Genomic DNA, 18,168 nt, shown 5'->3' with positions numbered 1-18,168 from the left:
ATAAGAACTCTATATTTCTTGGGAAGAGTTTTAACTAGCTGAGTCCCAGTTTGTGATAATGTCTTGTCTCAAAGTTAATTCTCATTGAAAATCGCCTGCATCGTCCACTCTGGCCTTTTTTTTTTTCTTTCTCTCTTGTGAACTTGGCATAGATCTTGCCCTGTCCTTTGTATTTTTCTTACTAATTACATATTCATTATAATTCTGGACTTCTTGAGCTTGGTCATAATCTGTTCGTGGAGTTATTATCTTCATCTAAAAACAAAGGTTTTGAAGAAATTATTTTAAATGACAAATTTTTTCTTCCCTCTTTTGTTTCCAGTACCAAGAGGAGGAAAAATGCCTTTTGCTACCAGAGGAAGGGAAGGGTTCCAGGGTCAAGTGCAGCTAGCAGTGAGGGTTGGGTGGGGCATATTTAGTAGTATAACATGTAGCATTTTGATCCAGACCCCCTCATCAGAGCTACCATTTCACATGTTTTTACATGCTCAGACTGAAGTATGACATGTCAGATAGATCCACAGATCAGTTGGAGGATTCAAGGGCCCCTCTATTTAATTCTCACCCCCAATTCATATTTCCAGAGTTCTTTGTAGCAAAACAAAATTCTAGAGAAGCTTTAGAAAAAAAAGAGAGGAAAAAAAGCCCTCAAAAACAAAAAGCAAACAATGGGAAGTGAAAGGCAGAAAGAGAAGATGGAACCCTTAAAGAAGGGAGTATCCCAAAGGAGGTGGGGACAAGGGGAGGAGAAAGGGAGGAGGAGAGGAGGAGGAAAGCGAGCCTGTCTCTTTAAGGGGGTTGGCTGTCAATCAGAAAGCCCTTTTCATTGCAGGAGAAGAGGACAAAGATACTCAGAGAGAAAAAGTAAAGGACAGAAGAAGGAGACTGGAGAGACCAGGATCCTTCCAGCTGAACAAAGTCAGCCGCAAAGCAGACTAGCCAGCAGGCTACAATTGGAGTCAGAGTGCCAAAGACATGGGTGAGTTTCAAAAACTTTAACATCAAAGACGCAGGCACAGGAATTCAAAAGAGATTTTCCAACTTTGGAGCTTTGGGTTTCCAATGGCTTAAATAAGTTGTGTTTTGGCATTTATTCTCTGTTTTAATTCCTTAGCATTTAATTGTATTAACTCCTTCTTTGCTGTACTGAACATAATGCTTCGCTGCCAATGAATTCCAGCAGTATGTGTGGATTCCCACAGATTCTTGGAGAGAATGCCCACAGGATGATGTGACCATGTGGATTCCTACCACTTCACTTTCTTGTCCTTTCTTTTTTCCCCTGATCATAAGACCCCGCTTATAGTCAGGTTATCTGGAACCTCCAGTTCCACTGGAGACAACTTAAATATTGACTAACCGTTGTATGTATCGAATACTTGCTTCCCTGATACAAACCTCAGAGCAGGTTTGACATCAATAGGATGTGGAGGAGTGCGGAAAACTGGACTCAGACTTGGCAGTGCCTATAGTGGACATTATAGGTTCAGAAGATGAAAGCACAGTTCCTGGTGGTTTTACCAGTGGAGTAGATATGGAGTGTGTGTGTGTGTGTGTGTGTGTGTGTGTGTGTGTGTGTGTGTGTGTGTGAGAGAGAGAGAGAGAGAGAGAGAGAGAGAGAGAGAGAGAGAGAGAGAGAGAGAGAGAGAGAGAGAGAGAGAGAGAGTGTGTGTGCATGTGAGCACACACACATGCAGCTCAATGTTTCTAGTAAGTACCATGGACCTAGCCTCAATTTCTGCTATAACAAGGTGGCTTCTATCTAAGGGCTCTTGTTGACTGAGACCTGAGGGCTTTTCTATGTGCCACAAAGATGGAAGCTGTGAAGTTCTAGTGTCTAGCACTGTCAGTTCATAGTACGGTATGTGGAACAAAAGTATCCTCCTTTGCCTTAGGCATGATGCTTCAGAGATATGCACATATTGCCCACGTTTGGGAAAAATAATAGTAGCAGCTGCACACATCCTGAATGAAAAGAGATTCAGTTGTCCAGTGATTCGCCATGTAACATAGTAACCAGTAAATTGTTAAGAGCCACAAAAGCATTCTTTTCATTTAGACTGAACTGTTGTGAACCTTGGGTTGTTTTCATCTCAAGTCACTGAGGGAATGTTAGAAGCATATATGCAAGTAGAGTAGTTAGGAGGGTAGCGTACTAGACCAGGAGTCCAAACAGCCAGGTCTGGATCTCAGCTCAGTCTCTCATGAACTCTGCAAAATTGGCCCATGCCACCATGAATCACCACTTCACCATCTGCAAGACAGGGGCAACAATAACTCTTCTGTCTACTTTCAGGGTGGAAGATCGAGTAATAATGATGTGGCAGTCCTGTCAATGTAGACAAGTCCTGTAACCACTGTACATTCTGATGACACCCAGTATTCTGCGACAGTGCATTGCCTAGCTGATGCTCCCCTTTCCAAGGTTACTAGGTTTTCGTTGTGCACACCTGCTATGTTTGTGTAAGAACCATTTGATCACCTAAGTACAGCAAGGGGAGAAGTAATGTGGGAAGAAGTCTGTTCCTACAAAACAGGGGTGGGGGTGGGGGAAGAGTGTAAGTTGAATCTTATTTCTTCAGGGGATAAAGCCTTGAAGAAATAGAGACAACAAGAAAGAAAATGATCACAGGAATATTTTCTGGTAACAGAGGCTGGATGACTTCCTCCCAAGGAAGGATAGCACAGAGTGAGGTGTCATTGAGGATGTATGTTTAGGTAAGCAATACACGGACTCGGGATACATGATGCAGTAGGCATTGTCTTTGCAATCACTCAGTAACACAGTGTCTGAGCAGTGAGTTTTCAGCCATCTCTGGCAAGGTAGTAACGTGCGATTGCTTCTGATGTGGAGTTCACTGCCGTTTAACCATGGCAACAGATAAATCAAATTGTAGACTCCGGAATTGAAAGGAACATTGAGACTAATCTGAAGTGGAACTCTGCGTGGTCCCACATGCCTTTAATACCTTAGGAACCTGAGGCAGGAGAATCGGTATAAAAGGCAAGACGACATAGGGAGACTCTTATTTTTAAAAAGGTTGTCTGAGACAACCTTCAATGCAGAATTCATTTCTTTGACAAAAAAATTAATAATACACAAGTCTCTACTTAATCACCTCCAGAAGCAGGCAGCTCATTACCTCAACCACAAAATCTCTTAGGATTGGAACTGAGGAGTAGTACTGAATCCAGTGGTCTCTGAACAAACAGGTTATGGGCAGTGTAACAGCTTAGTAACACTTCATCCAGACATGGCAGGGAGATGCTTCATATGGGTCTTTGGAATAACAGTGAAACTAAGAAAGAGCCAAAGAGCCAAAATGAATATTTTCTGCTCAATAACAATGCCATCACTAAGCAGCAAAACAGCGCCTTCCTCAAGCTTGTTGTCATCAGAGAACAGTGGCCGTTACCCTGGCAACCAGACTGCAATGCTTCCCTCCAAGTGTGGCTTGGAAGTACAAACTGTGGAGGCAGAGAGGAGGCTGAGTTCTATGAGCTACCTGAAGACTATCTGATCCCATCAAAGGCACCACAAGAATGCCAGGATTTAAAAGGGAAAGCAGATTTAGACCAGCACGTTAACTGACTCTTCCTAGAGACAGACTGAAAGGATCAAGGGCAGCCTTCACCACACCACTTCTTACCTTGTTCTGCCTAGCCAGGAACTCTTGAAAAGCTAGAGAGATTAAGCGATTTGCCCCTGCTTTGAGGGGCTTCACCTTGACCCTGAGCCAGGACACCAGGAAATGTAGTTGACAGTAAGGTTCTCTTGGAGCTTTCTGAGTGGTGACATCTTTAACCCAGGGAGGGGAATGAGGAATAGGAACAGGAACATCTTCAGGTCCCAGCCAAGCCAGGGAAATGTTTTTCCCTGTTGTTTGTTTATTTGGGGTGTGTGTGTGTGTGTGTGTGTGTGTGTGTGTGTGTGTGTGTGTGTGTGTGTGTGTGTGTGTAAGACAAAGAGACAGGCAGAGACAGAGTGACAGAGAGATACAGATAGACAGGCAGAGCAGAGACACACAGGCAAAGACAGAGAGACAGAGACAGAAAAGAGAGACAGAGGGGAGAGAGTGTGAGTTTATATAGTTTTAAAAATCATCCCTTGAGTACAGTTCTTTTTGTCTTGCAAGAAAAAGACACAAAAGATTAAGTCAGGAGTGACCTGATAAGGAAAGGTCATAAGCCATGGTCAGTGAACAGAGTACTCCCATCTTTTGCCACTCACAGGCCTACCCAGTGTCAGAGTCACATCAAAGTTCAGCAAGGCCTTCCTTAGCCTTTGCCAAATGATTAGAAATGATCTGTCATTGACCTCAGAGCTCTTTGTTGTTTAAGGCTTTGAAAAGGAGTCAATGACATACCACGGAAAAGAGTGGGATTCTACAGGTCATCCTACTTTAAGCAAGGAAAGAGGGGCTATGATACCAGAAGATGCAGCTACACTTACCTCTAGTGACACATTGTTCTTTATTTCCTCATACTGGACAAGGTCACAACAATGTTCAAGGAACAGATTTTAACAGTCAAGCTTATATTTTGGCCTCCAAGTGTTTACACATAAATTGGCCCCTTTCTCTGCCCCCCACCCATGTGTGTGTGTGTGTGTGTGTCTGTGTCTGTGTTTGTCTGAAAAAGAACATAGGAAGAAAAGTGGTCCTGATGCTGTCCCTGATGGTTGTAGTTGTAATTCCACTACTAGTGGGTACTACTAGGAGTAGCAGCAGTGGTAATAATCCCTGTGTAATAAGGAGGTTGGAGTTCTTTTTTATATAACCTTGTCCACATGACTTGACTATCAAGCAGGCTTGAATCCCTAGGCCTCAGTGCCTATAGAGTCCCTTTGAACTCTTGAATGTGGTATATGTGCTAATACCATACAGGAAAGACAAAATCATAGGCAGAGCTTTGTCCTAACAAGATCAGGCCAGAAGCAAAAGTCTTTGTCTCTGTCACCTCCTGATAATTGTTGTTTTACTTCTAGAACCCCCACCCACTGATCGCCTTCTATCCTTAGTACCAGTCACGGCTGCTCTAGTATCATGGCCATGTTAATGGCTCTAGGCTGTGATCAAGGAAGCCTCTGTTCATGGGTTGAAGTTAAGGGGTGGACTCTGGGAGGAGGGGAAGACTGCAGTGTAGATTACAGACTTAGGGAGATGGGACCAGTTTCTCCCTCAAAGAGCTAGCCTGTTGTTTAGCTCTATTGTACAGGGTTCGTCTATCTCTCCCTTTGTCAGCTGGATTCAACAGACAAGCTGGGAATTGTGTGGGATACAATTGGTCTCTTTCTACCCTTCCTTCCTATGAAAGCCCTTCCTCTCCTCCCTTTGATGAGTTCCCAGATTTCACACTGAATTTCCATCATGGAGCTGGTCCTTGAGGTGTGCCCAGGGCATGGGAAAGGAGGGAGGGCTTAAGGCATTTGGCTTCTGCTTAAAGAGACAGCATCAGGATCAGGCCAGTCAGTGGAATGGGAGCTAATGTGAGCCTCACAGTAGTACTGCTGATCTCTAGCAGAGAACACAGATGAGAAGAGAAGTCCTATTACAGCTGGTCATGCTTGTTTGGGGATGTGGAGGTAAATAGAACCCAGTCTGAAACTGTTGTCTTTACTTATATTTTTACCAGAGGATTTGGCTCCATGAATTTAGTGCTAGATAATAGGTAGCTCTGCTTTTCAATTTAAGAAATAAATTTGTTCTCCGAAACAGGATTGGAAGCTTTCTGAGGAAAGAAATTGGGCTCCTAATTTCTTTCTGTTTCTTGCAACATCTTTGTTACTAGTAATGTGTTTAATGTTTGTCCTCAAGCCACTCAAACACAGAGGAAAAGAAAGCATCAGAAAGGGTCATTAGTTCTGTGATCACACATCAAAATGAGGCCTTTCAATCTCATTGAGTAGCATTAGTATTGTGTAATTCTTTTATACTGACTCCACCGTTTATTCTTAGCTGGGAAATGACAGAATGCCTTTTAGCATTCAAAACCCTGTTGACCCTGAGGTATTCTGAAACAGAGAGCTTATAGTTTTAGGCTGTTATTGCCCAGTTCATTGTGAAAAAATCGAAGTGAACCCAATGGACTTTTATTCAGAATGCTTTGACTGTCAGCTACTTTGATGAGAAGACAATCTCTTATATGTTCTGAGTTTTCCCCTGTTAGAATTCAAATTTTGACTTTTGTTTGTTTGGGCAGACTAGCTGCAATTCTTTAATTCTATTGAACTTAAATGCCCTTAGAGCAAACATTTCATCTGAACTTTGAGGACTTTAACATTTGATGCTTGTTTTGATGTTGTTGAACTATTTTATAACCTAACAGTGATAGATATAGGAAAGGGCATTTGTATTGGCTTTCACATTAGAGATTCACCAAAGCTGATGTCCTTGTTCTCTGCTTTGAACATCACTAGACCAGAAAGGGGAATGGTAAGTTATTATCTGAGCTCTAAGAAAATTGATTTAAAAATTTGTGTAAAAATAAACTATCAAGTGGTGACCTCAAGTTGCCCCCAAAGTTTTGTCACCCAGTAAAAACACTAAATGTGATGTTTTCTGGTTATTTTGATGACCACTAAATGATCATATGTCCAAGAAGATAAATCATTTTGTGTATTCCATCACTTGATGATAAAAAGGAAACGTTGTCCTTAGTGTAGATGATATAGAGGGGACATCAGCTAAAGCATTGAGTAGCTCTCTATGTTTGGCTGGTAAGAGCTCAAGTTCCAGATCACACCTGCCTCATCATTAACCATCCTATGGTGAAAATGCCAGGGTAAGTGAATGGGCACATGATGACCACTTGCTAGGGTAGATGGCTGCCTTTACCCTGGGCTAAATAAACAGTCCTGCCATTGTTTACTGGATCTGACCCCCTCCCCACCCCCAGGCCTCCAAGGCCTTGCAGAATACCAATGAGGCTCCTGAGATCTCAGGAGAAAACAAGGCTTCTTTGTCTGGGGAAAGTTATGGAGGGCTGTGTCCAAGGCTTGACCCTTTGCCGAAGAGAGAAGGAACAGTGGGGTCAGTAACCTCCCCTCCCCCACCTCAGGCCTCAGAGACCTTCTTTACTACAAGAGTCTAAGAGTTGGAGGGTGGAGAGAAGTTAAAAGGGCAGAGAATGAAAATGGTAGTGCTGTTTACTTCCAAGCGCCTTAACCTAATGATAGCAAAGATCTGCTTCTGGGATTGTCTCCCCCAAGGCAGTGGTCAGCTTCAGCTGTTTCCTTTTTCTCTGGTGGACACATGCATGTCATATACACATGTGTGTAAGTGTGTACACACAATCATAGGCCAGTAGTGAGCACCCTCTCTTGGTAAGCGCATGTTGAGTGAACTGAGCCTCTGCTCAGAGCAGCACAGCTCCAAACCCATCATCATGTGTTTCTCAGAGAGGCTGCATCTCCTGGCATGGCTGCTTCAGTTTGAGGAAAGTGAAAGGGACCCGGTACTGCGCCAAATGTTTACTACATACTTTGGCTTGGGTTTCTGAGCCTTATCTCTAATGCAATGTCCAAGGAACTTCACAGAAAGACAGACTGTCGTTTCAGTGAATGGTGGATAATAGTGTTCACTTATTCTACAGTTCTGATAAAAAGGACAAATGCATCTATCCCAACTTTTCCATGATACACATAATTTGATCCTTCAACATCTGTTGACATTGCTCAACTTACCTGTGGAAATCACATTTTTAAAGCATTTGGGGGGTTTTAATAAAAATTGAGCTCATGTTAAGGGGATAAAGCAGAGGACTTCTATTTCCCCTTGTACTGTGTTGTAGGTCATTAAACTTGGCTTGGAGCAATACGTGAATATAAAATTGATTTTGTTCTATTAGGAGATAAGGAATTATACCATACGTATCACATACTAGTACTTTCTCAGGAACACTTTTTGATTATTTGCATGTACTTGCACTATAGGAATAGATATATAAAAATCAACCTGGTATATATATGCATACATGTATATGCACACATTCTAAATACATATATATGCACATATATATATTGAATATATTGTGTCTATATATACTATCTGGCATATCTATAAATGCATATACATTCTATTTAAAGATCTTAACATTTTCATTTTATTCACTGTTTGCAGATCTGGTCAAGAGGCCAGAGGGAAGCACATGTTTATCTGTCTTGTCAGCCACTTCCTTAGCATTGATAAGTCTCATTTCACATAATTCCAGACTGTGGGCCCTAGCTGCTTCCAGAGTCCGTGACTACTTTATGTACCTTTCTTGTTTCGCAGCAACACTAGCACAGGGCTGAGAGGTGCCAGGTCTGGGAGCTCAGGCACTCTTAACACTTTAAGACACCTGTGTGTTTTCCTTAGGCCAGAAAGCCATTGTGGCCATGACAGAATGTTTCTTTGTGGCTGTACTAACAGAATCTTCAGGGTGTTTTGTTTTTTCAAGACAGGGTTTCTCTGTGTGGTGATGTATTGGACTCACTTTGGAAACCAAGCTAGCTCCTGACTCACAGAGACCTGCCTGCCTCTGCCTCTCAGAGTGCTTGGATTACAGTCATGTGCCACCACACCTAGCTGTGTCATTTGGGTGGTATAGAAAATGGCCAAGCTGTGGTGGTCTGATACTGCTTATGTGTAGCCAGGTGTAGTAGCAAGTCAGGCTACTGTTCCTTCATGCGTCTCTCAGTTTGACTAGCATAATGTCTCCTATGGATTAGCGCTTCTGAAGGGTCAAGCAAGGAGTGGCAAGAAAAATCATCAAGCCGTATTCAAATATTTTTTGTAGTAGAAGGCATCACATCCTCTGAAGCTGGAGTTACAGGCAGCGGTGAGCTGTCTGATATGGATTCTGTGGAAGAGCAGCAAGCACTCTTAACTACCAAGCCATCTCTCCAGCCCCACACCTGCATTTTTATTATTGTGTGCAAAAGCATCTTTCCTAGCATCACTCCTTGTCCCGTGCTAGTTTCTGTCTTCTCTAGGTTGTTCCCTTCTATCTAGACTAAGAAGGATTTGACATTCTTTGCAACAGATCTGCATCATGGGTAGGAATATCCTGAAGCATGCCATTTCCATCCTATCTTCCACCTGGGATGCTCGTTCAGTTCAAATTGTGTCTGAAAACCCTGACATCTATGGTTAGCACTCATCCCTTCTGAAATCCCAAATAGATGTACTCTCTGGAGCCATTTACTTCCTTTCCTGGAATTGTTGGTGGAAAATATTACCTTGACTTCATTCATTCTTCTTCAGTGAACTAAACTCCAATCTGGCAGAGTTTGTACCTTTCCTGTTTTCATATCCCATGTACAATGCTTGGAACATTTATTCCAGTCGATGAATAACTAAAACCAGTCAACAGACTACAAAAGGGGCTCATCTCACCACCTCCCTGAATTGCTACTTGAATTGTTTGACTCCTCTTTAAAACCCATACATTCTGAGCATTGAAGATGTGGGCTCATTTTTAAGAATGGAACAAAAAGCAGGTCAGTCTCACATCCACAAAGCTAAAGCCTGTGGAGTCTCCTTTAGAGCTACCAAGATAACCACTCTCCGTGCTTGGTAGCATGGATGTCTTGGCCCAGCAGTGTAGTGTGAGTGGACGAGTTCACTCTTCTGCATCTCTGACTTTTCCCCTTCTTCTTCCCTAGGCTTATTAGAGTGCTGTGCAAGATGTCTGGTAGGGGCCCCGTTTGCTTCCCTGGTGGCCACTGGACTATGTTTCTTTGGAGTGGCACTGTTCTGTGGATGTGGACATGAAGCTCTCACTGGTACAGAAAAGCTAATTGAGACCTATTTCTCCAAAAACTATCAGGACTACGAGTATCTCATTAATGTGTAAGTACCTCCCCACCCCATACCCAGGCTCATCTCTTTTTTTCCTCACCCTGTCTTGGAGGTACAAAACACATCAGCATCATAGTGACTAGTAGGGGACCAGTGTGGAGCCAGATAGAATTCCTGTGTGTACAGGTTTTACCATGCCATGTTGGAAGCTCTAAATAAGGAGACAATGTGAGAATCAGAAAGGAGGTCTTCCTCCTCTCCTCTTGTTTTCTTATGCATGGCCTGATTTCTGCTAGGTATGTTTAATGTTGCTTGAATTGTCTCCACAGTGGCAGGTGACAGTCCAATGACTGGGCACAGTGGAATCCCTGGTTTTGGTCTGATACTTATTATGTGTACTCAGGCGTAGTAGTAAAGTCTGTCCTGCTCCTAGAACAAGTCGGGCTACGGTTCCTTCATGCATCTCTCCGTTTGCCTAGCATATGTCTCCTATGGAGTAGCACTTCTGAAAGGTCAAGCGAGTAGTGGCAAATTTGGCTCTCTAGGGTGCAGGGTAATACGGAATAGGGGGGAAAGAATGTACCCTTGGCCACCTGCTCTGTCGCCATTTACTGTAACACATGAAAAACCTAGTGATCGCTCTCAAGAACCCTCAGCCACTGAGGGATGTACCTTACTAAGTAACGAGGAGAGCAGTGTCCTCTGCATAAGGCTATCTGAACTTTTCTGTCTGTCAATGCAGGATCCATGCTTTCCAGTATGTCATCTATGGAACTGCCTCTTTCTTCTTCCTTTATGGGGCCCTTCTGCTGGCTGAGGGCTTCTACACCACCGGCGCAGTCAGGCAGATCTTTGGCGACTACAAGACCACCATCTGCGGGAAGGGCCTGAGCGCAACGGTAACAGGGGGCCAGAAGGGGAGGGGTTCCAGAGGCCAACATCAAGCTCATTCTTTGGAGCGGGTGTGTCATTGTTTGGGAAAATGGCTAGGACATCCCGACAAGGTGATCATCCTCAGGATTTTGTGGCAATAACAAGGGGTGGGGGAACAAGTGGGCGTGAGTCTGTGGCCTCATCCCCACCCAAGGTTGGGTCCTCTCCAGAGGCCTGGCTTTTGAGTGAGGAAGCGATGGCTACAGCTGAACGATATGGTCAGGAAGAACGTGGTGCCTGGCCGGCTTAGCCTCACCTTTCAAAGGTTCCCTAGAAAATTTCATCTCAAACTGAAAAGCATGAATTTTGTAGGATCTTTGTACAATAAGACCATTTCTAACCAATCTGTTGGTATCCCTTTACTTTGTTCCTAGCAAGGATTATGAGAGTGGGCCTGACTACAAGAATCTAAAATGCTAGTCATGGGATTTAGACATAGACACACAACCTGAAATGGAGGGTGGATCATAGATATTAAAGAATTGACTCCAAGTCACAATATTCTGGGATCCTATACCATTGGGGGTTCCAGAGAGAATTAAGCTAGATCTGCATATTTCACACACCTTTGAGCTAGCTGTGTTTTAGAAAGACATATATTGGTTTTCAGTCTCTAGAGTTAAAGATCTTTTGGGACCTGAACATGAGTGTGTTGTGGTGATGACCTTTATGACCAGCAGTTAGCTTAGAATGGTTTTAGATCTGAAATTTAAATCTCCTATTGGCATTGTTCAGTGACTGGGGAACAAAAATCCTGTGGCAAAGAACATCTTGTAAGCTCAGCCTAAGGCACAAAATGGCACAACTTTCTTTCAGGACTTTTTTTTTTTTTTTTTTTACTTTTTTACACCTTCTCTGCCCTCCAAATCCCCTGAAGCCCTTCTAACCCAGGGATCCGCCTCTCTCCAACTCCCACCCACTCACTCTACCCTCCATTGCAGTTGGGGCCAGTTCTCTAAGAGATACTGCCAGTGATACTTCACAGAAGTGCCCCGCTCACTAATTCCATTTGAGGGAGATGCCTGGAATCTGACTTCATTGGCACATGCCACTCCAGGGTCTCCCAGTTTTTGTTACAAGGCCTGCAAATTGATGCTGATTTTTAACCACCCCATGTCAATTGTTTTAGTTTGTGGGCATCACCTATGCCCTGACTGTTGTATGGCTCCTGGTGTTCGCCTGCTCTGCCGTGCCTGTGTACATTTACTTCAATACCTGGACCACCTGTCAGTCTATTGCCTTCCCTAGCAAGACCTCTGCCAGTATAGGCAGTCTCTGCGCTGATGCCAGAATGTATGGTGAGTGGGATATGGGAGCCTTAATTGCCTAACATCTCGAGAAGCAACATGTACTTGTTTTTGTTTTAGGGTGAATAGGATGGTGATTATGGAAATATTATAAGATAATGAATAAATGCATCTTAGTTTATTAATCTTATTCCATGGAAACTAAGATCCCCCCCCCACACACACATCAAGGAAACATGGAAGTTTGGGGAGGTTTTGTTTTGCTCTCCTCCTCCTCCTCCTCCTCCTCCTCCTCCTCCTCCTCTTCCTCCTCCTCCTCCTCCTCCTCTTCTGCCTTCTCCTTCCTCTTCCTCTCCTCCTTTTTCTTGGCTGCTCTCACTCATTTTCTCTGACTGCTACCAAGAATGCAAAGCAGACCCTTTCACTACTATACAATTTCACAGTTATCCAATACCACCTTTACTTTCATGTAAAATCTTAGAAAACAGGGCCATGCTTGCTGTCGATATGAGATTTACAGGCAGCGTAAAGAAGGTAGAAGGCTCTGGGGAAAGTCCACACGAAGTTTACTCTGGTTGCTTTTGCACCTTAGGTGTTCTCCCATGGAATGCTTTCCCTGGCAAGGTGTGTGGCTCCAACCTTCTCTCCATCTGCAAAACAGCTGAGGTAAGCGAATGATGAGTGGGCTGATTTTGAAATAGATTAGCTAATAACACAGAAAATCCTACCTATAACAGAAGTTTCTCCTTACGAACTTCAACTTCAAGGGTTATAGTATCTCCTTGTTGGACTTTGAATTAGCAGACTTCCTTCTGCAAACTGATGGCTAAGTGTACCTGAACCAATGAACATCCTGATTAAAGTACAAACAAGTACCTATTCACCCCAGAGCTGCACTGAAACGTTTACTTTCCCAGGCTCCCCTCATTAAAAGAAAAATGTGGAGCCTTAAGTAAAGATAGTGCTTAGTAGTAAGTTTTCCCTAATGAAAATTTCCATTTTGGTTAAAAACTTACCAAGAAAATGAGCCACGTACAGAGACACACATAAGCTCTATCAAATATTTTTAATTTGGAACTCCTTAATCTCCAATAAGAGGTGAAATAAGTACATTTGGAAAAAGAAAAAAGAGAACAGATGTGCCATTGCAGCAAAGGAATAAAAGCCAATCCTGGGGAGGAAGTCAGAAAAACATCTTTGAAAAAAAGATTTGGGATCCTTGGAAGAACTATAAGAAATGAATTGACTATTTGGGATCATTAATCTCTTTTCTGAGTCTTGTACATGCTCTGGGTGTGAGGTACCATAATAGATAGACAGTGGCAAATGGGAGGTTGACACTTAGGGAAGTGAAAATTTATAGATAACAAAATCAATGTGTAGGAAAGATGTCAGCCCATCCAGACAACTGCATTCACTACAATGGAGTGCTTTGCTTTTCTGTTGTAAGAAATCATTCTCTCTCACATTTTCCTACAGTTCCAAATGACCTTCCACCTTTTTATTGCTGCATTTGTGGGTGCTGCAGCCACACTAGTTTCCCTGGTAAGTTATTTTAAGATATTATTAGAAAAGGCATGCTCCAGGGGTAGCTTGAGTAGTGTTAAGCTGAAAGACTAGAAGAGAGACTCCTCCCAACTTTGGAAGGCTGGAGAGAAGCTATGAAGAGGGGCAGCAAGGTGTGGGGCTATGTATTCCTGCTGTGAATTGTCAAGGTACTGACAAGAGCATAGGGCTAAGCAGGATTTGCCATATCCCAGGAGTCTAGAGAGTATAAACATCTTAGACAGTCTCTAGTGGGCATAACTACTCCCAGGGAAACTGGAGGGACCTCCTCACATTAGAATTGCTGGCACTCTGCTGCAATCCTGGGCCCCAGGTCCTGAGGATAATGTAAGTGCAGTGCCAATGCAGTATACTGTGCAGATACAAAACCTCATGCACCACGGGGCAAGGTGATGACTGCAAGTCTCTGAGGTAGCACTTAACTACAAAGAGGATCTTCCAGAAGCATCCTCATTACTGCAGAGGCCTTCACAAAAAGCCCCCTCACTTCTACTCTGTGAGATCAATTGCTGCATGAGAGAGGAGGGCTGTGCCACATGAAGTAGCTGTGTGTATACAGCAGACACTTTATGACTCCAAGTCGCTTAGACATGTTGAAAGAACACAGCACAGACATAGCCAGCTTCCTGTGGTTAGCAGAACCTGTCTGTGGAGTACATCTTTATTGATTAGGTTTTTGAGGGAATGGGCTATTGTGGAAGTGTCTAATTCAAGATCAAAATAAAAAACACTAGGGATGTGCTCTTTACTTTTTTTTTTTTTTTTTTTTTTTTTTTTTTTTTTTTTTTGCAGACAGACCTTTCATTTAGTTGTGATTTGATTTCAATTCTCCCTCATTCCCAAAGGGTTTTTGAGTAGAGAGAACTTCCCTTTCTACTGTCACTTACCTTTTCTCTTCTGTTCCCTACAGCTCACCTTCATGATTGCTGCCACGTACAACTTCGCCGTCCTTAAACTCATGGGCCGAGGCACCAAGTTCTGATTTCCCGTAGAAATCCCCCTTGATCTAATAGCGAGGCTCTAACCACACAGCCTGCAGTGTTGTGTCTCCTATCTTAACTCTGCCTTTGCCACTGATTGGCCCTCTTCTTACTTGATGAGTATAACCAGAAAGGAGAGTCTTGTGGTGATTAATCTCTCTCTGTGGACTCTCCCTCTCATGTACCTCTTTCAGTCATTTTGCTCCACAGCTGGTTCCTGCTAGAAGTGGGGGACGCCTGAGAAGGTGATTCCCCAGCTGCAAGTCACAGAGGAAAGGAAGCTCTGATTGAGTTTGCAAGCATCTCCTGAAGGCCAGGATGTGCTTCCTTCTCAAAGGGCTCTTCCATTGAGGAAAACAAAGTGGAAAGAAAGATTCTCAGGTAGAGAGCAGGAATGTCCTTGGCCTCCTTGCCATCAGTAGGAGCCAAATATATTCTCCTTGATGCACAAAATGAAGAACTCACTCTTACCTTCCTGTTTCCACTGAAGACAGAAGAAAATAAAAGCATGCTAGTAGAGCAATACCATTTGCCCAAATGTGTTCCTGCAGCTGGGAGAGGGGGTCGAAGCAAGGATCTTTCACCCTTAGAAAGAGAGCTTTGACCCCAGTGGCATTGAACTATTTAAGCCCTCACTCAGCCTACCTGCCTTACAGCATAAGGGAGCACAGTGTCTGTGTAGACAAAGGGGGCATCATTTGTCCTTTCACCTCATTAGGAAGAGAAGCAGTGTTGTCAGGATCTTCTTACTCCCTTCTCCTTGATAACAGCTACCATGACAACCCTGTGGTTTCCAAGGAGCTGAGAATAGAAAGAAACTAGCTTACATGAAATAAGAGTGTGACCTAAGGAGCAGCAGTGGGTGGAGGCTAAAGGTGTAATTTGAGCTGGCCCTCGGGTAGATGCAAGATAGTTAACTCTTTGCATAGTACATCTTTCTTTCCCTGTCACTTAGATGTGTCCATATCTTCACAATGGTGCTCTTTTCCTGGGGTTTATCCATTCACTCATAGCAGGTGATTTGAAGATCTTGATTCGTTTCAGAATGACTCATGCTTCATATTTTCCAATTGTTTATCTTTTCTTTGGAGTTGTATCAGAAAGATTTGGAGAATGATTCTTAGAATATGGGTCTTTTGGGGGCGGGGAAGGAAAACTGCACAGTAAGCATCACAAAATATTTGAAATTGTCTAGTCCCATGAATTTATTGGGTTTTCCACAAACATTCTGCCATTTGTAGATGTAGGTTTGTTTGGTAAATTTAAACTTCAGTTTGAGTTACCTGTCCAACATTTTCTTTCCTAACAAATGACAGATGATTTAACTGGCTAATATCTCAGTATTTTGAGAATTAGGTTTAGCATAGAGGTTGTTATCTCTTGGTATATATAGGTCACATAATAGGTTGTACCAGCTGTCAGCTGTTCAGTTGGTAGGCTTCCACAGAGATCTGAAGACATGGAGAGGACAGACTGCAAGAATTTGAAACCTGAACAACTCCCAGATTTCAGGCTTACCCTCTATTTGTTAACTTTTGGTTATAAAACAAACCCTTGATCTGTTTTTATTGATGGGAAAGTGATTATAGATCTTTTATTGTAGATTTGTGTTGTTATTCCCCAAAGTGGTTTCTGCTGTGTTGAAGGAGATATGACTTTGCAAGAAGACATTTTGAGACTTATTCTTGGGCCGGTATATAAGGTAGATTAGCAGGAAGCACAAGGGTGGTGAGAGGGGAAAGGATCTGTAAGAAACCAATCAAGATCAAGGAAAGTGAAATAATCTATATCTTTTATTTTGTTTTAATTTAATAGCATAACAGATAACCAACCATTCCCTGAAGACCTCACATGCACACACATGCACACGCACACACACACACATGCACATACACATACAAAGAGAGTTAATCAACTGCAAGTGTTTCCTTCATTTCTGATATAGAATTTTGATTTTAACAACATAAAGAATAAACGTTTAGAAACTCATCTTACAAAATGTATTTTATAAAATTAAAGAAAATAAAATTAAGAATGTTCTCAATCAAACATGGTGTCCTTTGAGTGAATCGTTCTCTTTGACCTCACTAACAGGAACTTAATTATAGTTAGCTCATGGTGCACATGGATTTTTCAGGCTATGGAAGTTATTCTTACACTACTGTGAAAAATGTCATAGATACATACATAACTTCTTTTTTTATACCTAAGGATACTAAGAAATAGTTGCAAAATGCAAAACAGTTTACCTAGAGAAACCCAATAAATACCTGTCTGAATTTGAATATGGTTTTCTTTTTTGATCCAGGCTTTTATTTATCCTTGGCTGTCCTGAAATTATCCACGTAGAGCAGGCTGCCCTTGAGCTCATAGAGATCTGCCTGCCTCTGCCTCCTGAGAGAGAGAATTAAAAGCATGTGCTGCCATGCTGGGCTGAACCCAGGCCTCTGTACCAGTTCATTTCATGTTTAATTTCTCGTAGATTTCATAGTGTCTTGCTCATGCCAACTCAGCATGGTTTACTTGCCTAGTGCCATTGTATTTACTATTAAATTATTTTTACTATTTCTCAAAATTGTTTAGCTATTTCAATAAAGATACCCTGGTGCTTCCCACACGAAAAATACACAGTCTCAGTTGGGAAGTAGTAGATAAAAGGTTTGAAGTTGAATGTCTATGGCAGAGAGGATACACCAAGGATAATAGAAACTAACATGCTGTGGCTGCTCAGGAGTAAAACGAGTTCATGACACCTACTACCCTGTAGTGCTTAGTCCACAAAGCCACCTAACACAACATGGACCGTAAGTCTGATGACCAGCCTGAAGAAAGCTAACTTAAAATAAGATTTGTCTCATAGTTGTGGCTGACAAGGAACACGAGAAAGACTAGCTGTAGGCAACATGTAAGCCATCAGTGAAGGAGCTCTATTCAGAGGTAGTTCAATTGTAGTCTCCTGGTTTCTGCTTCATCATAATTAATATTCTGCAAGTAAGTCTGGTCGAATAACTTTAAGACAAAGGGAGTAAAAAATATGATTTATTTTTAGACACTGGAAAACAGGGGCACAGCACCACGTTTTGGAAAACTGACTCGGGGTGCTACAGAGTGAATGTATTTTTGCCTCAGAGGAGCAAAAGCTAAGAAAGCTGTTTCCATCTGTCCTTATTTAGTTCTGCCCTCTGGGATGGGTCTATAGATGGAGTTTCCAGGCTCTCAGAAGCTGAGAGCATCTCTGGTTTATCAATTGAGCCCATTGTTCTTAGCTCACCCACACACCATAAACCTTTCTCTGAACAGAAAGAACGCTCTTTGTGCTCAGATCAGCTACAAAAATTAAAATACAGCAGTAGAAACAAGAAACTTTTTTACAACATCAATTGTATGGCTTTTCTTCAGGGTCAGTATTGAGTGCAGTTATACTGTGTGTGGAAGCTGCCTTTTTTTTCCCCCAAAGAGACATGCATTCATTCTGTATACATTCATTGAGAAAACTAGCATTGTGCTGAACCCTGAGAGGTTCATGTTTGGGGGCTTTGTGGGTAAAACAATCATACAGACATGGTCTTGCACTCAATCTCTGTCCCCTTCAGCTATAGCAGAGGAGTCTCCCAGCATGGACTAGAGTGGAAGCAGGGAGCTTGAAAAACCAATCTGGTT

The 18,168-nt window shown here is 42.6% G+C and overlaps 1 protein-coding gene across 2 annotated transcripts; it reads left to right on the top strand.

Moving 5' to 3' along the window:
* The first annotated feature begins 839 nt into the window (after positions 1–839).
* Positions 840–16,557, top strand: PLP1 (proteolipid protein 1). 2 transcript variants are annotated; one of them, XM_084790286.1, is made up of 7 exons: positions 840–979; positions 9,647–9,833; positions 10,525–10,681; positions 11,845–12,013; positions 12,555–12,628; positions 13,442–13,507; positions 14,439–16,557. In XM_084790286.1, exons 1-7 carry the CDS (start codon positions 976–978, stop codon positions 14,508–14,510), a joined length of 729 nt encoding a protein of 242 aa, XP_084646412.1. In that variant the 5' UTR covers positions 840–975; the 3' UTR covers positions 14,511–16,557. The 2 variants fall into 2 exon arrangements, with proteins under 2 accessions (XP_084646412.1, XP_084646411.1); XM_084790285.1 differs by having other exon boundaries at positions 10,525–10,786.
* Positions 16,558–18,168: the final 1,611 nt, after the last annotated feature.

Source organism: Acomys minous, assembly GCF_964271855.1.
Source record: "Acomys minous genome assembly, chromosome: 7".
Classification (NCBI taxonomy): Eukaryota; Metazoa; Chordata; class Mammalia; order Rodentia; family Muridae; genus Acomys; species Acomys minous.
The sequence above is the reverse complement of the archived record's forward strand: the minus strand, read 5'-3'. Positions and strand labels throughout refer to the sequence as shown.

What these genes read in the sequence shown, in the direction of transcription:
- PLP1 (XM_084790285.1), top strand. An exon ending in GGCTAGGACATCCCGACAAG is followed by an intron (nt 10,787 to 11,844) that starts GTGATCATCCTC and finishes CAATTGTTTTAG; the next exon opens with TTTGTGGGCATCACCTATGC. An exon ending in CCATCTGCAAAACAGCTGAG is followed by an intron (nt 12,629 to 13,441) that starts GTAAGCGAATGA and finishes ATTTTCCTACAG; the next exon opens with TTCCAAATGACCTTCCACCT.